We start from the raw sequence: 23464 nt of genomic DNA, 5'->3' as shown, positions 1-23464 counted from the left end.
CGGCCCCTCCTGCAGTGAGGTGTGGCGCCATCACTGGGGCCAGTGGGGTGGGGTGGGGCAGTGATGTACCCCACTTTTTCTTGGCTTTGGCTGCAAGTGGCTGCCCAGGGTGACCTTGTATGCCATGTATTGATGGCTTGGTCCTGGGCAAAGCCACTTAACCTCCCCCAATGTTTTTAAGGCATTTCTTATATAATGAGGCTTATGTATAATCTGTCACCTTCCTCTGGCCCAGTGGATTCCAAACTGGGTTCCTCAGACTGGGTATTCTGGAAGGATTCCTAGGAGATTGAGAGGCAGGATGCTGAGCCCCTCACTCTGCCTCATCCGGAGCACCCCTTTTGCCTGTTCTGTATGCCAGCTGTCTTTATTGGTTTTGTTCCTTTTGGTATATTTACTTAAATAGAGTTCCAAACTTGGCATCTTGATTTGGCCTTGGGCCGGTCTCTCTTGTCCTGCATCTGTCATTGATGGCCATTTGGGTAGCTGAAGGATCCTGTCACCTAGAATGAGTCCCTGAGTCTCTGAGAGTACAGCCAGGCGGATCCCTTGGCCTCTTCCCAGGCCTGCGGGGCCTTGAACGCACAGCACAGGGAGCAATTTGCCCAGAGCCACACAGCCACTTCCTGGGAACCGAGAACTGAACCTGGGTCTGGCCCCGGAGCTCAGAATGCTCCTGTTCTCTGCAACACACTCTGACTTCCATGGGAAAAAGGTAAGAGGGGACCCAGAAAGAGAGGTAAGAAGGCAACCAAGAATGATGAGAAGGAGAAGGAAGCAAAACCAGGGTGGAACACAGAGCCTGCTAGGCAGCTAGGGTTGAGCTCCAGAGCCCGGTAGCCCTTGACCCGGAAGAACAGGATGCGCAGCCCTCGTCTGAAATGCTTGGAGCAGTAGTGCTTCGGATTTCAGATTTTTTTTTTTCTTTCAGATTTTGGAATATCTGCATGGAATTTACCAGTTGAAAATCCCTAATTTGAAAATCAGTATTCAGAAGTGCTCCCAGATCTGAAACTTTCTGGGTACCAACACTATGGATTTTGGATCTTTAGACTCGGGATTCTCAACCTGGAGCTAGGGCCGTGCTCTGCCCCCTGGAAGACCCGCCTGCCTCCCCTCGGGTGCCGGCCTGGGGTCAGGTGCAGGTACCTTCACTGTTCACTTCAGGGAGTAGCTTGCGTAGTGGCCGCTTCACCTCCCAGGTGCTGCTGACAAAGGCAGGCATCACCCTGAGCAGCTCGTCCTTGTCTTCCTCCCGGATCACAGGGATGGTCTCCAGGATGAGCTGCATCTGCTCCAGCTCGTGAGCCCCTGGGGAGGCAAGCACCAGATGGTTACATGCTGCCCAAGTGGCTGCAGTGTGAAGAAGCCCCAGAGAGGCTCCAGCTGACCTGGGAGGGAGAACTCAGGGCAGTGGGATGGAGGCTGGGAGTCAGGGAACCTGGGTTCTCATTTTCACTTTGATGCTAACTTGCTGTGTGACATGCAGGTAGCTTGCATGGGCTTAGTTTTGTCAAATGCAAGCAGAAGTGATTGAATTTGGTAGTCTCCCAGGCCCCAGTCATTCCCCTATGATTCTGTGCCTGGAATGGGCCAGTCTGGTGTAGACTGAGCTGGCCAGTGCTAATAATGACAACAGCCCGGCCCTGGCTTCTCAGGTGTCCCTCCTCAGTGCCTCTTTGCGTGCTTTCTACCAGGCTGGGGAAGGAAACAATTTTAATGCTGGGAATAAGAGTTTCCTTGAAGTTTCTGATTGGGAGGGTTCCACCCAGAAAGTCCTCAAGAGGAAAAACATCAGGAGGAGCTGATTGAGTTTAGGATGCGCCATGAGCATACCCCTCTGGGCACTGGGAGGCAGATAGGCCACGCCAGTTCTGTGGGACAGTTCTGTGGCGGGACAGGGTGGAAGCAAGCGTTCATTCGTAAGTGTGCGTTGAGGGCAGGGCAGGACAGGGTGGAAGCAAGCGTCCATTCGTAGTATGTGTTGAGGGCCTTGCCCTGCCGCACCGTGCTGGATGCTGGAATGTGCGAGACACTTCTGGTCCATGAGGGGCTTCAGTCTCTGTGTCTCAGCAACTCAGTTCCTCTTCCAGGTGACCACTGACTGTGGGCAGCCTCTGTGCTCCGCCATTGCTGGTGCTGGTCAGGGCTGTCTCCCTGCTGTCCTCCTCTGACCCCCAACTGTTCTCACTTCCATTTTTCCTTTTTAGCCTAAATGGCCTTTCCTCTCAGCTCTGTGGGATTCAGTCCTCAGCCTCGCCTCTCCTTCCTCAGGAAGCCTCCCTCACCCTCACCTGCAGAGGGCCTCCCGGCCCACACGTTCCCATGGGAATCCTGGTCTTCCAGAAGCTGGTGGCCTAGGGTAGGGACTCTCCTGTGTCCCCCACGATGCCCTATGTGGTATTAAGCATGTTCAAATATTGTGGCTGCTCACTGAGCCAGTGCCTGTAGCATCAGGGTCCACACTAAGGGGCCCTTTGGCCTCTCCCTGCAAAGGGCTCCTTCTTAGAAGGCCAGTTCAGAGACTCTGGGAGGCCTTTATGGGTCCCCTCTTCACATGAGCACTCCAGACCACTAGCCAAGGGACCCTGAGGTCAAGCTGCTGACAGAGGAGCCTGGACCTTGCTCGTAGAATCCAGCCAACTCTTCTGTGACACAAGCCTGGTGCTTGGCCTCACTGCCTCAGTGACTTCTTCGAGAAGTGAGGGATAGTGAGAAGGCAGAGAACTAGCCCCCTCAGCTGTCCGTGCCTGCCAGGGCTCAATGGCATCATGTTGGAGGCAGCCAGTGGCGTCCAGTAAGCTGCACGGTGGGGCAGAAAGCAAGGGCTTTGGGGGCAGGTGCCCAGAGGCAGACCCGCCCCCCACCGTTCTGATTTCCTTCCCTCGTGGAATGAGGAAGACTACCCGCCGCCGGGCTGACCAGGCTGAAGGCCTGCGAAGCCTCTGGCTCGTCGTAGGGGTTTGCTCAATCTTGGCTCCCCTTGCCTTCTGGGAGCTGGGGGACAGGGACTGTCTCTGGGAGACGCTGATGAAATAAGTACACATGACGGGTTTATGTCCTGATCATCCCTGGGTGAAACTTAGTGACAATGTCACCTGGGGGAGCATATTAACACTCCTGAGTCTACTAAGTCACCCCCCAAGTGGGAGGAGGACCCAGCGTGAAGGTCCTCCCACTCCTTCCCCACGGGGAGAGCGTCCTTCCAGGTCAGAGACGCTCCACCAGCTGGTTGCTTTCCCTGCCTCCCTGGCAACAGGGGAGGCGGGATCTCAGGGCTCTCTGCTAGTCTGGGCCTCGGCACGCAGAGGTCAGCTGGGCATCACCAGGGACGGTCTCCAGCATTTCTGCAAAGCTATCCTGAGGTGCAGGTGGTGGGTTAGAATTCTTCCAGGGAGAGAGCTGCAGTTAGGGCTGAGCTTGGAAGCTTGGGGAGGGCAGAGGGATGCAGTGTAGAGAAGTGGAACCAGTGGGGTGAGAAGCAACTGTGGAGGCCTGGCCAGAGAGGGAGGAGAAGGCTGTCAGCCCAGGGAGCAGAGAGCCTCAAGGAGAAGGGGACAGTCGTCACTGACCCACACTACAGGATGAGGCTGCAATGAGGCTACTGCATTAGTGGTGGAGCCAGGGGTGTAGTCTGTGCAAGTGGCTTCTGTGCGGTGGAGGGGATGGGGAGAGAATGGAAGAGAGCCAGTAAAGGGAGCCAGTGCTCTTCCAAGCAAGGACAAGTATGAAGTGCAGTGGCAGCACTGAGAGGGGTGACTCACACTCTGGGGAGTTAGGAAAGCCTTCACCTAAGGACAGGACACAAACTGGGTTTTGAAGTTTCAATAGGAGTTTCCCAAGTAGAGAAGGGACTTTAGTGCCAAGGTGAACAAAAAAATCATGATGCATTAGGAAAGTAGTGTGTCTTTCATGTGGCTTCAGGACAGTGAAAGTGTCAGGGAGGGAGGAGGAAGGAGCTACAAATGGAAGGTGGGTGTTTTCAGCCATCAGTCTCAAGGTGTTAGAATATAAGTGTGTATTAGTCCATTTGGGCTGCTATAACAAAATATCATAGACTGGATGGCTTGTAAGTGACAAACATTTCTTTCTTCCAGTTCTGGAGGCTGGGAAGTCCAAGATCAAGGCACCTTAAGATTTGATGTCTGGTGCAGGGATTGCCCCTTGTAGATGGTGCCTTCTTGCTGCATCCTCATATGGTAGAAGGTAGAGGGAGCTCTCTGGGGTCCCTTAATAGGAAGGCATTCATCCCATTCATGAGGGCTCTGCCTCCCCAAATCTTACCTCTTAATGCCACCACCTCAGGCTGGTGGATTAAGATGGGATTTCCACATATGACATTAGGGGGACTCACACATTCAGACCATAGCAAAATGGTTGCTCTACTGCCAAGGTTCTGTGCTCTAAAGGCTAATTTTAGTCTTGACAGTATTACCTGAAATGATGATAGGGTGCCTCCAAGGAGTGCCATAAAAGCCAAAGAAGTCATTTCAGCAAAAGGTGAGCATGTTTTGGGATGAGCAGGTGTTTGCACTCGGTTTCCCCTTTAACAGAAAGACATTAGAAGAGGAGCAACTTACCAGCAAAGAGCATTCTCCCCGTGAGCATCTCAGCCAGGATGCAGCCGGCTGCCCACATGTCGATGGCTTTAGTGTAGTTGTTGGGGGACAGGAGCAGTCGCGGAGAGCGGTACCACTTTGTCACCAACCCCTCTGACAGATAACCCTGAAAGACAGAGTCCCCGTTCCACTGCCAGACTGTTGGCAGGTGTCCTCCCATGCCCCTTCCTGTTTGCCCTCCCATGAGGAAACAGGGCCCTTTTGGGGATCCCTTTCATTCTTGCTCTTTTCCTGTTGAACCTGAAGGAACATTAGCAAACAGAGGTCTAGTTAGAGTGGCTGGGCCTGGTTTGTGGGGCTCAAGGGCCGAGTTTGGGAATTTTATGAGGCCATAGGGTTCTCCTATTTGGAAAGGGATCCAGGTTATCAGTATTTTGGAAGGAATGATTTCCCCCCCCAAGTCCATGTAATTAAGCATAATAGGTCTTGCCCACATCTAGTAAGAAGATGGATAAATAGGAGTCATTCCTAAGTTCATTACTGCCATCAACAGTAATGATGAGAGATTCAAATTTCATTTACCCAGTGGCTGAATCTCAGCAATAGCCACACATTTGAAATTGAGCCAGTAACTTTGGTGCTGATGCTTATAATTAATGCTGCCAAAAATACAGACACCAGGCCCTGCTGAGAATGAAAAGGCCATCTTTGTAATGGATATAGGTAAATAGTATATGGAAACAGCCTGAGGGACGAAGCAGTCACAGCTCTGAGGCCCAAGGGAGTCTGGGGGTCCCTCCCACACAGTGTCTTGTTAGGGACAGATTTCCTTGCTGGTTGGTCAAAGCCTAATGATTTGTGCTGTGGGATGGAATCTCTTCCTATTGCATATGGTGGTGACATAGATGGGTTAGCATAGATAGGAAAATACACCCAGGCAATTTAGAAATTGTCTTCCTATGCCGGGTGCAGTGGTTGATGTGTCTCATCCCAGTGACTCGGGAGGCTGAGGCAGAAGGATCCCAAGTTTGAGATCAGCCTTGGCAACTTAATGAGACTCTGACTCAAAATAAAAAGTAAAAAGGATTGAGGATGTAGCTCAGTGGTAGAGTGTCCTGAGTTCAATCCCCAGTAGTGCCCCCCTGCGTCCCCCCAAAAAAAGAATGAAAAAGAAAAAAGAAATTGTTTTCTACACAATTCAGAAAGCCAACCCAACAGTGAAGTGGAGAAACATCCACGTGGATTCCCTGGTACAATCTCCCTGAAGGAAGAACAGAGAACTCAGACCCACGTGGGAGTGAAGGTGAGGTTGTTAGGATGGATGTAATCCAGCAGAAGATTCTAGAGACAGTCACGCCACTTGCTGTTACAGTTCCCAGTTTGCCACCCAAATTTTCCTTTTTACTCATGTAAAAAGTACTGGAGACCCAAGTTAAAGTCGATGAAATTAGGAAGCCCAAGTACCCAGGACCTTTGATCTTTTCATCTGGAATCTCTTCATTTGTTGAGCAAAGTTTTATTAAATTCTAAAACCTTTCAAGGGTTCCACTCTGTGGCCTGTGTTTCTGCAGAGCAGGGCCTCAAACTGGCAGAAGGAAGGAGGAAAGCAGAAGACCCTCGTGATGTTAATAAATATATTTGTTTGTTTGGTTTGGTTTGCTCCATAGTTCTAGCTCACAACTCCCTCCCTGAGGCAGACTCAGAAACTAGAATTTCTCTCCCCAAAAGTGAGTCATAAAAAACACTAATCTACCCCACCTTTCTGCCTTTAGCTGGCCATGAGGACATTCTCTGACCTGCCTTGAGTGACACTGGGTCATAAGACTGTCCTCACTCCAGAGGCATCTTGCCCTGTACCTGGAGGAAGGAACTGCCACACAGAAGCGTCTGCAGGGCCAGGCCTGCTGGGCTCCGCCCATCATCAGCACTGAAGCACAGCTCTTTGTCCAAACACCTTTCCACACAGTTGTTCATGCTTCATTCATGCTGTGCAAAGAAGTCTCCATAAAAACCCCAAAGGAGAACATGTCCTAGAGGCCACAACAGGGCACCCAGAGAGGGAATCTTATGAGGCCGTAGGGCACGGGAGCTCCGCACCCCTTCCCATCCCCTGCCCTGTGAATCTCCTCATCTGCATGCTCTGTGAAATCCTTTCTAATACACCTGTAAATAGGTTTCCCTGAGATCTATGAACCTCTTGAGCAGATTAATCAAACCCAAGGAAGCGCTCCTGGAAATCTCCACTGGTTGCTGGTTGGTCAGAATTCCAGAGACCACAACTTGCTACTGGTATCTAAAGTGGGGCCAGTCTGGTGGGACTAGCTTTCAGCCTGGGGGATCCGACACTCTCCAGGCAGAGTATCAGAATTGAATTGAACTGAATTGGAGGCTGCCCAGCACATGGTCACTGCGGAATCCATTGCTTGCTCCTTCCCTCCTCACTCCTTTTGGGGTCACAGAAGCGATGTGTGTTGGGAGCAGATAATAGGAGGAACAGATAATAGAGAGTAATTGGGTTTTACTCTCTACCCTCAGCACATCCTAACCCTGGTCTCCATCACCCTTCGTTCTTCCTCCTCCAGGATGTCCTCAGATGCATCTCCCTCCCTGGCTGGCTGGCTGGCACGCTCAGGCCAGCGTCCTCTCCCTGATTGGTTACTGTTTCTTTACTTCTCTGCAGCAAGCCTGCCCCTTCCCAGGAGCCCTAGATGCTGTGCCCCTTGTGGGTGGCAGCACCATCTTGCTCTCCAGCGGCCTCCGCCTCGCCCAGCGCGCTCTGAGGAAGAGTGAATGAGCACTGCTGAATCTGTGGAGGGAAGGCTGAGTGAGTCAGCTGTGAGTCCACGGTTGGACCCTCTGCACAATGTGGCACCTTCCGCAGGGTCCACTGGTCCTGTCTTGGACACTTTGACTTTATGCACAGGGAGTTCCAATTCCCACCTTCAAAGGTTGGTGGAGAGTTCTCGCCAGTCGATAGCTCCTCATGGTTTGTCTTATTTCAGAAAAGTTTAGCTGATGTAATTATTATAGGAGTTTAATTTTTTTTGTTAAAGTCAGGTTTAATCTGCATGGAGGTAGAATTTGACTTTGAAGGGCACAGTTATGAGTTTCAAAGAAAGCAGAGAATCATGTCACTGCCATCCTAAACATGACATTTTACACGTCCATCATTTCAAACAATTCCCTCATACCCCCTCTGGACACTCCCTGTCCCAGACCCCAGCAACCACTGTTTTTGTCCCACCCCCACCCTGGTTTTACCCTGCACAGAATGTCATATAAATGGAGGGCTAGTGTGTAGCCTGTTGAGTCTGAACTTATTCCCTTAGAACAAAGCATCTGAGACTCACCCATATTATGTGTACAGTAGCTTGTTAGGAATTTAAGTGTGATTCTAAAAATTTCCAGAGACAAGCCAAACTGTCTGTACAAATTCTTCACTTCTGGATGAGTGGGTTATAAATAAATAATGGCTTGATTTTATTTTCCAGTCAGAGGGTCAGATTGTCAGGGAAACACTAAAGCAAAGAGGATCCAGAGGGGAGGTGGCTTAAGGGGAGTTTTCTCTGCCATGTCAATGAACAGTCTTTTATGGAATGGAATGTTCTGGAATTAATCTGTCTCTCTGCAGAGTCCAGGGCTGGAGGAAAGTGGGGACACAGGGCTTCCTTCTGAAATATCCGCCCTGAAAGATGTTCACATGACAAGGCTGCCCTTGGGCCAGAATCATGGACCAGGCTGAGGCACCAGCTAAGGAAGTTCCTCACTGGCTCTTCCCGACTTTTGAACGAAAGCCAAGAACCTGCTGAATTAGTGTTAGCTGCTAGCTCTTTCCCTAAGGCTACTTGTCCCTTAAGCTTTTCACAAAACACAAAGGGATTTTTTTTTTAATGAAGAAGTTGAATATTTTATTTGCTTCTTACTTTACTGCAAAGCTTTTTCTTCACTGTATAAAAATAGCATCAGCAAATGCAGCATATTGAACAATTAAGATAGTATTGTTCTTCGTCTGACACTGTGCAACTCACACTTTCCTCCACTCCAAGGTATTGCTAATTGGAAGACCATTACGTATTTTGAACCAAATCCAGGGATGGATGCAAGCAAGTTACAATATTATATAAGGATAACTAGGTTATCCTTGAATCACATGAGTTTTTAAAAAAATTTATTTGTTCTAATTAGTTGTACACGCCAGTAGAATGCATTTATACATTTGATAGATCACACATAAGTGGAGTGGAATCTCTCATTTTTCTGATTGTACCCATTGCAGGATTACATCAGTCATGCAGTCATACAGTCATATGTGTTCATGAGGTAATAATGTCGATTTCACTCTACTATCATTCCTACCCCCAAACCCCTTCTCTACCCTTCACTTCCCTTTACCTAATATAAAGTAACTCTATTCTTCCCTATTCCTCCTACCTATTGTGAATTAGCATCCGCATATCAGAGAAAACATTCTGCCTTTGGTTTTTTGGGTTTGGCTTATTTTGTTTAGCATGATGTTCTCTAATTCCATCCATTTACCAACAAATGACATAATTTCATTTTTTTAAAGCTGAGTAATATCCCATCATATATATAATCACATTTTCTTTATCCATTCATCTGTTGAAGGGCATCTAGGTTGGTTCCATATTTTAGATATGGTGAATTAAGCTGCTATAAACATTGATGTGGCTGCATCACTATAGTATGTTGGTTTTAAGTTCTTTGGGTATAAACCGAGGAGTGGGTTAACTAGGTCAAATGGTGGTTCCATTCCAAGATTTCTGAGGAATCTCCATATTGCTTTCCATAATGGTTACACCATTTTGTATTCCCACCAGCAATGTATGCGTGTACCTTTTTCCGCACATACTCAACAACATTTGTTTTTGCCTTTATTCTTGATAATTGCCCTTCTGATTGGAGTAGTTTTGATATGCATTTCTCTAATTGCTAGAGATGCTGAACATTTTTTCATATATTTGTTGATCAACTGTTTATCTTCTGTGAAGTGTCTATTCAGTTCCTTAGCCCGTTTACTGATTGGGTTATTTGGTTTTTTTGTTTGTTTGTTTTGTTTTTGGTGTTAAGGTTTTTGAGTTCTTTATCTATCCTAGAGATGAATGCTTTATCTGAGGTGTATGTGGTAAAGATTTGAATCACATGATTTTTAAAGGTAGTTTTGATCATGGATAATTTCATGAATTCTGAATACCAGAGGTTAGAGCTTGCTCTAAAAATCATAAGGTATTGTTTAAAAAAAAAAAAAAAAAAAGAAAGGTGTACATTGTGTTTATCTGCAACAGTTAGGAAGGGAAGGACTTTCTCCCAGGAGCAGTGCTGAGAGCAGTTTCTTCCCCACTGGTATTGCTGAAAGCGCTTCCTGCCACCCTTCCGTCCACCACTAGCTTAAGCCAGCTGTGCTGGAATAGAGCTTTCACACCGGTCTATTTAGCCAGCCACTTCCAATAGGTTTATAGAGTTTATGTCTTCCTCATATTCTGCACTTACGAGGGCATCTAATTCTGCAGGGTGACTCAGTGTCATCTTTGTCAGCCAATGAACTGGTAAAAAAGCTTGTTGACAGTCCTGGACTTTCTGCAGGTGCTTCACTAGTTTATGTTCCTTCTCCCAGTAGAGGAGCACAGAGTTCCCTGGCAGATTTCTCACCTTCCAAAGCACCAGACTCAGCTTGCATTTTCAATTTTGTCTCAACTAAGGGTGACTACAGGAAATTACACCTCCCAAAGTTTCCTGAGCAAAACTGCCGGTCCCTCTGTCCTGATGCCATTTTCTGTTGTTATCCGTTCACGTTTCTGTGTGAATGTGTCCTGAGGACAGAGCAGGTCTGGGGTGCAACGCTGGGACAGTGCCTGCCCTCAGCCACCGGGGCCATGCTCCTTGAGCGCTACGCCGCTGTTCACAGGGGCATTGAGAAGGGGCTTTATTGAGGTGTTTCAGAACCCCCAGGGAGAGGAGAATTTGGGAAGTTGCAATGTCTTCTGCTAAGCTCAGACACAAGAGGAGCCTTGGGAAAGTGAGATGGGAGCAAATAAGAGGCTCCATTCCTGGGTCTGAGGGATGGTCACAGGGGGCCAGGAGTACTGCCTGCAGTGGAGAAGATCAGAGAAGATTTCAGTGAGAGAGGCTTTGGGCCCCACGACACAAGACTTGGTGATCAGAATTGAAAAGAGGAGTTCCAGTTAAAGTCAGAATTTTCTAGGGTTGAGGAGGGAAACAGTACCCAGGTGTGGAGATTGATTTTCATCATCAGGGCTCATGATCGGGAAGGAAGGGAAAGGCCTGCAGCTCCATCTGGATGTGGAGAGGAACCTGTCCGCAGGGTAAGAGCTGGTCCTCCCAGGGAGGGCATGCCCATCGCCCCTGGCCAGGGAGAGGTGGCGGGCACACGCAGGATGCACAAGAGCATGAATGTGGTGTTGCAGGTCAGCTGGGGCCGGCGGTGGAGTGAGGCTGCAGGGATCGCGGCTGCGCAGACAGACCCCACACACCTGTCATTCTTCCTCACAGCCACTTGGTGTGCAAAAGGCAGGGCTGGAGTTGCTCTTACTAATGATCTCTTTCCTTCTGCCACCTTGTCTCTTTGTGTTCCTGGTTGAGAAGAACTCTGGAGGCACTACCGGGGGACAGTTGCGTATAGTTTCTTTTCTAGATCTTTCCATGGGAGGCTTCGGGCCTTTTCCTACCAGGCATTTTGCTGTCCCTATTGAGCGGTGTAGAGCCCATGGGAGGCTTTGCCTTTGAAAGCTTCAAAGGTGTTTGGGAAATAACCTAGCAACAGCTGCTTGTGCAGAGCATAATTAGGGGCCCCCAACAGTTCTAGAGAGAAGCTATAATTAAGGTTCTGAGCACTCCCCTTGCAGAGGGAACCAGCACTCAGTCCCAGTCGCCTGAGAGGGCATTGGGAACAGCCTGGATCCAAGTCACTCCAGCAGAATGGGCCCCAACGCTGCTCCAGTGAGTCTACACTGGGCGGGTGGGCAGTGGCCCTGCCTGCCCCTCCATGTCCCCTTCAGCCCTGAGCCTGCTCCCTTATGTCGGGGAGCTGGAAGGCTGGGAGAAAGGCATGATCTGATAAACTCTCTATTTCGCCCTTTAGTGAGTGTGCCTCCTAATCCCTCACAGGCACAATGAATATAATAAATGGGACAACATTCTCTCAGAATAAAGCCTCAGCCAACTGTGGTTTGGTGTATGGGTGAATGGGGACAAGGCAAGGAGGGTTATTTCTCTTCCTTCTGAATCAATGTTTAGGATGGTTCCTGTTTCCAGGCCAGGATGTAGGTGGAGGAGGGTCTAATAGCCTGACTTTCCCAACCAGAAGTTTCTGGAATGTGTCCTTAGAGACACATGTGTCAGTCCCTGTGGAGGATACAGAGATGGCTAACATCATCCGTGTCTTCAAAGAACATGTCATGTGGTTAGAGAGAGGACACAGTGATATGAAAAGTGACCTCAGGACAGGAAGTAGTCATGCCCAGCATTTAGGTGGAACCTATTCTGTGCCCAGCCCTGCGTTAGCATTTTACAAAGAATTCATTCAGGAATTCTTTCACCCACCTTTGGATTGGGTTCTTCCCAGAGTGGCGAAACAACTTGTCCCCGGCCCCATGGCAGGGAAGTGGCTGAGGGCGCTCATGCACACTGTGGGGCCTCCCTACTGTGACATGCTGAATGAATAGCAAGAAGCAGGGAGAGGCAGGAAAGCCCTCCTCCAGGAGTTCAGAGGGCTGGAGGAGATCCCTAGAGGTCTGAAATGTTCTTGAGGGATGGGACATCTTGAGGTGGTGACAGGACCCAGTGTGCGTAAAGTTGGATGTGGGTGAGAAGACCCAGAATGTGCACAGGAGAAAAAAAGACACCTAGACTCAGGGACAGATGGGAGCTAGGGGGAGAAGGACCTTTGTTCTGAAAGTCAGTGGTCCCCAAGGTTCTCCTGCATGTAAATCAAGGGAAGTGCTTGGGAATGTGCAGATTGCACAAAGCTGCTGGCTTGCCTTCTGATCTTGAATGAGCTCCCAGGGAAGCTTCTGCCTCTTCCCAGTTTGAGAACCCCAGTTGGAACAAAGGATGCCATGAAGGAGGAGGACAAGCAGGGAAGGAGGGATGGCAGTGAAGAAGGCAGCCCTGTAATGGGGTCCCTGCTGTTCTTCCTACAGGGGGACAGTGTGGCGGGGGGTTGCAGGCTCTGTGCTGGCGAGACAGGCTGGAGAGATAGGCGAGACGGGCTGGCGGCAGGGGTCCTGCTACCTAGAGAGCAGGGGGTCAAGGGGCTCCAGCAGCCTTGGGAGGGCCCGGGCACATGCTTCCTTCAAGGGTTTGGAGTGTCTGGGCCCTCCTCCGATCTAGGAGAAACCAGGTCAAGCCTCAAAGAAACCAGGCCATGGAGAAGCAAAACCTTTGTCCTTGTAGGGCAAAGAGGCTGTCGCATGGATACTGTGATTCTTGCAGGGCCCCCACAAGACCTCCTGGTGGACATGCAGTAGAAATCAGAGGCATGACCTGAGCATGGGAGGGACCCAACGTGGGGAGCTGGCGTGACAGCTGCCTTCAGACATTTGTAAGTTTGTCCTTGGGAAGAGCTGTTAAGCTTGTCTCTGGGGTTGTGGGGAGGACAAGAGCCAAGGTGTATGACAGAAATCTGTGATGTGGTCATATTAGCTAATGGGTATCAAGCTCCTCAAATTCCTGTTGTAACTACTTTATAGGATTAATTCATTTCTTCTTCATGACAACCCCTTGAGATAGGGACTCTTGTTACAATCATTTACAACAAGGAAACAAAGGCACAGAGAGGGGAGGCAACTTATCTGTGGTCACAGAGACTGTAAGTGGCACATCTGGGATTTAACTGAATAAGAGGCTCCACTATGCCTCATGTAAGAAAGGCCTGTTGGGCCTCTAGGGCTGTCTGTTGGGGGACTGGGCTCTCGAGAAGGACAGAGGGTCCAATACAGAACTGAGAGACTCATGGAGACATATCCAATACCATGCTCCTGATGGATGTCCTAAAGTTGGCCTCTCATATTTTGGGGTGTACATGAATCACTTGGGGACCTTGATTGGTTAAATGCAAGATTGCATTTCTCAGTCTCACGGGTGATGCGGACGCTGTCTTTCGGGGGACCACTCAGCCCGTCCCTAGATGATCTTCACTATGCTGGCCTCCCTAAAACTTAGGACTTGCTTGCTTACAGGCCAGCCAGATTTCTCAAGCCCAGCGGCAGACTGACCTTCAACAGAGGTTAATTCTTTGTGTTACAGATGCTCATCAAAAGATCATTTAGAAAAACAACACCCTCCCAGGGGCTTAGTTCAAGCAGAAAAATATGGCCTCCCTCTCCACAGTCTTTTCCCTCTGAAGGTATAAATCCTTTTTGTGCCAATATATATATTAGGCACGTTACAAACCTTGTTTAAAGAGTAACAGCACAGCCAAATAGCCTTTCTTATTGCTGACTTCAGATGCCTTCTATTTAACTCATTTCCATGAAAACATGCAGCAGGAAATCTCTCCAACCGAAGAAGGGAACTCGTAATCTTTAAAGCTCAGTTCATACCACAATCATTGGTAATATCTGGTACATTCCATTTATGCAGTTAAAAAAGACATGGGGGCGGGGAGAAATAGTTTGGTAAAATCAGCTGATTGGAATTTTCATGAACTTCTAAGATGCCCTAAATGTTGATCTGCAGGTGCAGTGGTAAACCACATGCCTGGCACGTGTGAGGTCCCCGGTTTGATCCCCAGCACTGACAAATAAATAAACAAACACATAAAATCACACATGTGTCTGAATGTTGGTCAGCGGACCCCCCTTCTCAGGCTGCCTCCTCTATACACTATGCTTCGGGGACACCCTGCCCACTGGAATTCACCATCTCTCCTCAGGTTTCCACGGAAGTAAATGAAAAACCTAGTCAAATTACTCTAAGCTTGCAACCCTTGTTGGACACACTCTTCAGACCCCATGTGGTCACATTACTTAAAAAAAAAATTGCTTTTAAAAAAATTATTTTTAATTGTGGTAAAAAATGCATATCCTAAAAATCTTAAGCATTTTTAAGTGTACTGCCCAGTGGTATTGAGCACAGTCACAATGTACAACAACCACCACCATAGAGCTCCAGTCTCTTCATCTTGCAAAACTGAAGCTCTGTGCTCATTAAACAATGCCCTATTTTCCCCTCCCCCAGTCCCTGTCACACCCCCCCCCCTTCTTCTTCCCGTCTTTATGAGTTTGTCGGGACTGGTCCTTGTGTCTGGCTTGTTTCACTTGGCATAATGTACTTCCCCTTACTCTTCAACAGCAGGACAGCATGGGGAGTGGAGATGGACTTCTTTTAAAAATCACTCTGTCGCAATGCAGTTGTCTTCTAATTCAACTAGAGCTCCTTGTCACAGCTAAGAGCTGGGAACCTTATTCTCATGGGGTCCAAATCATGGACTCTGAATCCTATTTCAGCTCAAAGACATGATAAAATGTTTTGTTTGTCCACAGATGTACCAGGGACAGCATCCCTACCACCCTACCACCCTACCACCACCATCCTCACCAGAATTGGTGGCTGGGCTGGTTAGGGAGGTGGAGGGAAGGCTTGGTCCAGCTGCTTCAGCCTCAGTTTTGGCACCTGTTGAACTGCTGGGGTGTCTCCAAGTTCTCCTTGGCAGGTCGTTAGCATCCTAGATGGTTGCATCGTTCCTAACAGCAATCTTTTTTTTATTGACAGGGTCTGTGTTGGCTAGGCTGGCCTCACACACAATCCTCCGGCCTCACTCAGCCACTTGAGTAGCTCAGATCACCAGCATGCACCCCTGCACCAGGCTTCAACAGCGATCTTTAAGTGGGGAGCCCTGCTGGGCCACAGTGATTAATTTTTAATGGATCTGTCTGTGAGCAAATGGCTCCTTTTAGGAAGATGCATTAACTGCCAGGCCATAAAAAGACATTTGTCTCCCTGACTTTCAAGGGGAAATCTGGTGGCTCTCTGTGGCAGTGAGTCTTAGACCTGCTACAGGTTAAAAGCACCTGGGGAACTTAAACAAATCCTGATATTCAGGCCAATTACATCAGCAGCTCAGGGTGGTACCCAGGCATCAGTAATTGTTAAAATTCCCCGGCGATTCGAGTGTAGCCAAATTTGAGAACCAGAATCCTAGAGTTCTGTAGTTCACCTGCTTTAAGAGATAAGCAGTATTTTCGTGGTTTCCTAATTAATACATTTCTCTATTTCTAGCTCCACCTAACACAAAATGAATTCTTGAAGCGCTGCAGAGGACTTATCTGGGGGAAGTAAGAATCTATTAGAAAAGGACTAATCAAACAACAACTAATATTTATTGAGAACTTCTGATGTGCCAGGCACTGTGCCAAGGGCTACTTTCTCATTAGTGCATTTAATTATCAAAATGACCTATGAAAAGGCATAGAGAGATGAGTAACTCGACCAAGGTTAAATTAGCTAATAATTGGCAGAGCTGAGATTTGATCCCAGCAGTGAATAAAACAAAGTCCCTGTAATCATGGAGCACACAACTTAGCAGGAAAGACAGCTGAACAAACAAATGTGTATGTCCAGTGGAGATAAGTGTGAAGAATAAAAATAAAGCAGGGTAAGGAGATAGGGGGAGTGGGGTGGGTGGTCCAGGAAGGCCTCTCTCATCAGAGGACATCTGAGCAGAAGCAGAGGGCATCCAGGGAGGGAGCCAGGTGGCCTCCTGGGGACGCACAGCAGAGAAGGTGAGCTCTGAGCTGCAAATCTCCCCTTTCTGGCCTCCACCCCCGCCCCCCAAGAAGAGCAGTATTCTCACTTTCCTCCTGTCACCTAGCAAAGCTTCCTCTCCCATCCCGCATGAGAATGCAGGGATACATAATTGAGAACATCTCGGAGGAAAGAATGACGGAGTACAGGTTGAGCACCCATTACCCAGCAGTAGATCAGCTCCCCTCATGAGAACTCTGTTTGAGACTTGTGCTTATTTTTAATTTCTATTTGGGGAAATGATTGCAGATCCATCTCATCTGACTGGTACAGGTGACAAGCCTTGTGTTCCACAGCACCCTGACCTCTCTCCATCCAAGCTCACAACTCTATGAGAGATGCTCACTTAAAATATGTTGAATGAATGGGATAAAAATCTTAAGCTAAAGGATAATTGCTATGTCCACGATTGCTTGCTTGAATTTATCTTTTAATGATATGTCTGTGTTAGCAGAATGATTGATATATCCATGGAATTTCAGAAATTGAACACTAGTCAAGAGGAAACTTTTTTTTTTTTTAACACTTAATTACCATGTTAAAAACCACAGGGCAATGTAAGTCTCCCTGTTCAAGTCCAGCCCTCTGAAATCTAAGGGCTCCCCTAGGTGTGGGGTATGGGCTTGGATTTCTATGTCACAGGATGGTGATGCTACTGTAGTGTAGTAACTGAGCCCTCTACTCTGCTAATTTTGTCCAGGGCCAACCTTGAGGTCAGACTTGGGGCTTTGTGGCACCCCCCTGCCATTCCATCCCCCAAAGACAGGAAATATTAGTTCAAAAACACTTGTGAGTAATGTGTGTAATGGTGACTATCTGGCAGGTGCTGCCACGGGCTGGAGACTCAGCTCTGTCTTCTTTCAATTGATCATCAAGAGTTGCACTAGGTGGACACTATTACATCCCTGCTCTGCAGAGGAGGAAGCTGAGGCAGGGAGCTGGATGGCACAGGAGGGACATCATGAAGTCCCTCATGGGACGGGTCCCTTCATGCCTCTCCTGTGGCAGCTTCCTGCTGTCTGCTCAGTTCCTCACAGCTGCTCTTACGTCATCCCTCCCGGGGGTTGGAATCTTCCCTAGTTCACAGTTCAGAGCATGCTCCAAAGAGCTTCCCTGAACGTCCCCTTCCCTGGGTTCTGGGTTGAAACACAATCTTCCCTGAGGATAGCTCAGATGGAGTCAGTGGACTAAGAGAAGCACAAAGAGATATGTCATCATCTGGCTTTCTTTCATGGACGCAGGATCAGGTGGAACTTAGGTCTGTGGAGTAGGACAGATCTTAGAGCCCTGGGGTGGCTTATTATACAGAGGCTGTGGGAGGGGACTGCCATTATCTGAAATGTGTTAGAGGTGCTTCTCTCACAGGCTGTGGAGGAAGGGCAGGGTCTAAGGGAGGACAAGGCTCCTGTTGCAGGGTCGGCCCTGAGCAGGGGTCAGTATGTCAGCAGGAAGTAGCTGCTTCAACAACATGGTCCAAGGAGCCAGGAAAGCCCTGCTTGCCCAGGACTTGGCTTACCTGGCTGTCCCAGCTCAGGGGAACCTCACTACAAATGACTGTTTTTAGTTAAGGCAGCATTTCCTGAACGGGTTCACATCTAACAATGCTATAGTACAGGTATTAGGGGAGATGAGGGTGTGTGTCCAAACACCCTTGGGACAAGCTGGCAATAACCAACATGTTTATAAAGTCTTAGGATATCTTAGATGGGGGTTTAGCATGTGACATTCATCAAACCTCCTTGACTACATATTCAATTTTTTTGTAGGTGCATCTTCGGGGCCCATTATTTTCAGGGCAGGCTATGGGAAATACCAGGCAAGTCTGATAATATGTCAATATGGTGCCTGGGGGACTATCTTCTATTAGCAAGCCCTAATGGTGCCTGCTGAACGTGGCTCTGTGTGAATGGGGATGCACACTTGATGTGAGTGGGGTAGTCACTGTATGAAGAAAGAGAAAGGGGTTCAGGGTGGATCCCTGTTTGGGGGGGTCTCTTAAAAAATACTGAATTATAAACATAAGATTATATATGGAAGTGAATCCTTATTTTGAATCAGACAAGTAATGGAAGCAAATTAAAAATTATAAAAAGCTGGCAAATACTTATAAACATAATTCATAAAAATAACATTTTTGCTAATTAGCTGCTTGGCAAACTGCAGGTAGCAAATATGAATATTCTGCAAAATTTTTAATCCTCTCTTCTATGACAATTTTGCAATATAATTTTCTACAGAGGGAATTTAAAGACAACAGGGCTTGAGAGATAATTGAAAAGATAAGTGTTCCCTCTAATATAGCTGATAATTTAGGATGGTTGATAGTTTAGAAATTTCTCTCATGTTCAAAACTAGTAATGGTAATATCTTATGCATTTGTAGGATTATTATCACATTTGGGAAAAATTCTATTACATATTCTTTTGTATATGAGCTGTAATATTCAGGGGCCTTTGCAGTTTTCATATGTGGTGACTAATTTTTGAGTTGATGACACTCATCCAGGTTTTTGATGCTGTCCTAATTGATTCACATTCTCTGAGTTGTAGGGTGGGGCCCTGTTTCTCTGTTCTATGACCCCCTGAGTTGGCTTAGTGGGCCAGAGGATTCCTAGAAGTTAATCCTACCCAAGACTGCTGGCCAAAGAGAGGTAACTTCAAATCATGTAAACACATCCCTCTAATGTCAAACTAAATTTACCCCTGGCTCAATCTCCCCTTAGTTAGATCCTCCCAAAATGCCTGTCTATGTGAGTATCCCTGAACGTGAGGAAGCATGACAGGGAAGGTCAGACTGTCAACAGACTGTCATATCATGCTCAAAATAACTTTGTGAGTATTACAAAAATACATGACCGTGTGTTATAGTTTGGATCTGGAATGTTCCACTCATGTGTTGAAGGCTTGGTTCCCAAAGCAGTAATGTTCAGAGGTGAGACTCTTGGGAAATGTTTTGATTGGGTCATGAGGCCTCTGATTTCATCAATTGGTTAATTCATTGATGAGCTCATAGCTGGTGGCATTATTGGGACGTGGTGGAAATGTTAGGAAGTTGGTCACTGGGGGTGTGATCCAGAAGGATGTATCTTTCCCTGACCCCCTCCTCTCTCTCTGCTTCCCATTGTGAGGTAAGCAGCTTTCCTCTACCATACCATTCCACCATTACGTTTCTGCCTCACTGAAGGCCTAAAAGCAATGGAGCCAGCTGACCAGAGACTGAAATTCTGAGCCAAAACAAATATTTCCTTCTTTAATTTGTTTTCCCCAGGTATTTTGTCACAACAGCAAAAATTTGACTAACACATCATGTGAATACACTGTTAGGGCTCTTTGCAGGGCCTTGGGCAGGGTTGTGTAAGTGAGAGGCCTTGAGGTTAAGCTTCATGAGATCTGTGATAAATCTGGCCCTGAATAGGAATAAAAATGTCAAGAGAAGAGGATAATGATCAAGGAGAACAGGAAGACCTCTTGTCAGAACTTCCAAGTTAGGAAGGAAAGTAGGGACATATTCTAGGACTCTCCCTTGAAGTCAATGAGGGCAGAGCCCTTGTCCTCATAGGCTGAAGCAAATTATGGAGAGTGATCACTCTGAAGACCTTGTGGGAAGGCCCTGTGGACTCTCCAGGAGAGGGAATGTGGACAGAAATGAACTTGATTTTTGTATATTGCTGTTATATTCAGCAACATTGCTAAATAAAGTCTTCTTATTAAATCACTAGTTTGTCTGCAGGTTGAGATTTTTCAGACACTACAATCATCTGTGGATAACAATAGTTTTGCCTCATTTTCCTTACCAGGCCCACTAATGCAGTGATGAACAGCAGTCATGGGCAGATAAACTCCCATCCTATGGCATCCCTATGCTGCCCTGGTATTCCTAATCCTATTTTACAGATTGGTAAAGTAAGGTTTTAAAAAGACACAGTGAACAAGGTAAGTGTTAAAGCTATGAGTAAACCTGGGTCATGTTTTGAACAGTGATGTGTCCTCTACACCCCCAATTCTCAAACTTGAGTGCATATCAGAACCACCTGGAGGGTTTATTAAACCTCAGATGGCTGGCTCCACCCCAGAGCTTCTGACTCAACAAGGCTCAGGTGGGGCCAGAGAACTGCATGTCTAACAAGTTCCCAGGTGATGCTGCTGCTGGTGGTTTGGGATCACCCTTTGAGAGTCCCTCTGCACTACAGAACCAAATTCTGAGCCTTCTTTCCTGCTTCATTCAGCCCCACTTCCTTCTCTGTTCAGGGCTCAAGTGCCACGTCTCTCCTCCATGCATATGTAAGGAACCTCAGCCCAGGTGGACTTCCTGTGTGTCCTTGGGACCTTGACCCACAGCCTTCAGCTAGCATGGGTGTCGGCTGCTGTCACCATCTGTCTCTGTGTAACTGCCTTCATTAAACAAGCCATGCTGCTGAAAAGGGCTGTCTCTGCACCTGACTTCCCAGGCTGTGTTATGGGCATCACACCAGCTGATGCTTTGGCTCTCAGCCAGAAGACCAGAGGAGGTTCTCCGGATTATCTTCTGGGTGAAGGCTGCCCAGGCTCTTCCGCTCGGATCTGTGGGTTCTGCTACACTGTCACTTCCATGTTTCCAAGGAAGCCCACGTGATTTGTTCCAACTCCTATGATTTGGACCATAGGATTCAAGTTCACAGCAGTTTTGTTTCATACTGTGTTCTGTGCCTTGGGTGTGGGAGCCTCAGTCCACTCAGCTCAGTGGGTCCATTGGGCAGATGAAGCTCTTTAGGGGCCCTTAGGACTGATACTGGGATGGTGCCCCTTCTTGTATGCAACTTAAATACAACCAGCATAAACCATAAAATAAGTGTTCAGAAGTCCAACCTAGGTCTAATTTTCCCCCCACAATTACTACTTTGATTTTTCTTTTATAGCAAAACATCGAATTATTTACAAATCCTTTTTGGGTGTTCTTGCCCTGCTGGGCTCTGACTCTTGGGTGCTCCAGGACACAGGTTGCCTCATATATTGTATGGTAAACATTTTGGGGTTTTTTTTTTTTTTTTTTTTTTTTTTTTTTTTTTTTTTTTTAGCTGAAGAACCTGTCTCTCATCTTACCTAGTGCATCCTGTATTCCTCTGCCAGACAGAGATTCTTCTGATGCTGCACATTTGTATTGAGAGCATCAACCTTGGATCTGGGTTCAAATCCTGCACCAGTAACTTATGTAATGGTGACTTAAGGAACTTCCTTAACCTCTCTGAACCTAAGGCTGTTCATCTGCATAATGGAGATGATACCTATATGGAAGGATTGCTGTCAGGATGAAACAGAAAACACATGAAGCACCAAGCTCTGCATAGCTGCTGCTACCTTCCCTTTCTCAGTCTCCCTTCAGCTAAGTGTTGGAGATCTCATGGTTCCTGTTTGCTTCTTATATCATGCCCACACTCCTCATTTCTCAGGTTCTTTCTGATCTGCTCCTCCTATCCTATGCAGCCTCTTCTCCCTAGGTGTCCTCTCCATGCGTGGGATGTCACCACCTTTGTCCTCTGCTCCTGCAGTTGTCTTTGTCTGGAATGTCCCTCCTCTCTCCCCGTCCCTTCTTGTCTAGATCTTGAAGGCTCCCTTCAAGGCCATGTCCTCAGGGTGTCCTCCAGCTCCAAATGACCTCTTACTTAGAGGAAAAATGGGGCTGGAAAAGTAGAAAGGAAAAGGAAAGGTTGCAGGAAGACCCGTCCACATCACTCATTCCACCGTGGCTGTTGAAGCCACCTCGTCTGACTCGCTAAGATTTTAATTTAGGCTTGTTTTTCTAGTTAGCCTACCTGTGCCTGTCAGGCTTGAACAACAGAAATAATAATAAGCACTGCTGCTCAGCAAACACTACTATTTGGTGTATTTAATTCTCAGAGTAGCCAGGTGAAGAAGTCCAAGTATAATTTCCCCTTATAGTGGCTCAGCACAGATGTTCCATCTTGGGTAAGTGTCTGTGGATGATGACGGTGGTGACATATGTTCTTGCCTGGCATCAGGATGCCACTGTGCTCCTGAGAAGAGTGGTGCAGATGCAGATATAAGGAGCCAGCGGAGCAGGAGGCTGGCAAAGAGTGAGCAGGGCCAGCTCTTCCTGGGGGATTTAGTGGCCACCTAGATGGTGTCAGCACAGGCCTTCCTGTCCAAGGAGATCTGATATTCCCACATTAAAAATATATTCCAGGGCTGGGGTTGTAGCTCAGTGGTAGAGCAGTTGCCTAGATGTGTGAGGCCCCGGGTTTGATTTTCAGCAAAATACAAAATACAGGGTCACTGACAACTAAAAACAATTTTAAAAAAGAGACTATATTACAGTTTTGCCTTGGTATCTGTGGGGGATTGGTTCTGGGATCCCAAAAGACACTAAAATCTGTGGACGTCCAAGTCCCTCATATAAGATGGTGTAGCATTTACATGTAACCTAGGCACGTTACTTTAAATCATCTCTATGTTAATTATAATACTTAATACAGTGAAATTCTATGTAGATCATTATAGTCTATTGCTTAGGGAATAATAACAAGGAAAAGCATCTGTACATGTTCAGTAGAAACAATTTTTATTCTGAATGATTTTGATCTGCAGTTGCTTGAATCCACAGATGTAGAACCTGTGAATATAGAGAGCCAACTGTATTGGGGCAATATTATGGGTGTATGGGAGACCACAGTTGAAATGCAGAGTGACACCTGTCATTTACTTGATGAATATCGATTGTTTGGAAAGATTCACCCAAGAGCCACCTTAAAGAGCTGAACACAGGGCTGCGTTGGAGGGAGCAGACACAAACAGGAAATAAGTGTGCTCTCTTCGTGGAGCGTCCTTCAGGAGTGTGCTAGTTGTCTCTCAGCAGGACTTTGAGGAAACAGCACTCCAGCTGGGGGACTTCTGAAGTGAGGAGGAGGGACATATTTGTCCCATCAGACAGGGATTATAAAGGGTGCCAATGGCTCTGGGTGGCCCGAGGACCCTGTGTGCATGGGATGGTGGTGGAAAATGGAGGCCAGAGGCCTGCCTGCGGTGGTCCTCAGAGAACCTGACTCCAGCAAGACATTGTTAGGTGAGTTGTTCGAATGATGGAGTTTTCCAGACAGCAGGCTTGTCCCAGTCTGCTCACAGCCCACAACT

General features: G+C 47.5%; 1 protein-coding gene across 3 annotated transcripts in view; it reads right to left on the bottom strand.

The window, feature by feature from the left end:
• Nucleotides 1–23464, bottom strand: part of Mapk4 (mitogen-activated protein kinase 4) — a 147748-nt gene that overhangs the window by 7420 nt on the left and 116864 nt on the right. For all 3 annotated transcript variants that reach the window (XM_047526916.1, XM_047526915.1, XM_047526917.1), the window contains exons 3-4: nucleotides 4581–4725; nucleotides 1150–1311 (exon numbers count right to left, since the gene is read on the bottom strand). In XM_047526916.1, the coding sequence (XP_047382872.1) occupies nucleotides 1150–1311; nucleotides 4581–4725 (307 nt within the window). The remainder of the gene's footprint in view (nucleotides 1–1149; nucleotides 1312–4580; nucleotides 4726–23464) is intronic.

This window comes from Sciurus carolinensis, chromosome 15 (assembly GCF_902686445.1).
Source record: "Sciurus carolinensis chromosome 15, mSciCar1.2, whole genome shotgun sequence".
Lineage (NCBI taxonomy): Eukaryota > Metazoa > Chordata > Mammalia > Rodentia > Sciuridae > Sciurus > Sciurus carolinensis.
This window is presented reverse-complemented; position numbering and strand designations above follow the sequence as displayed.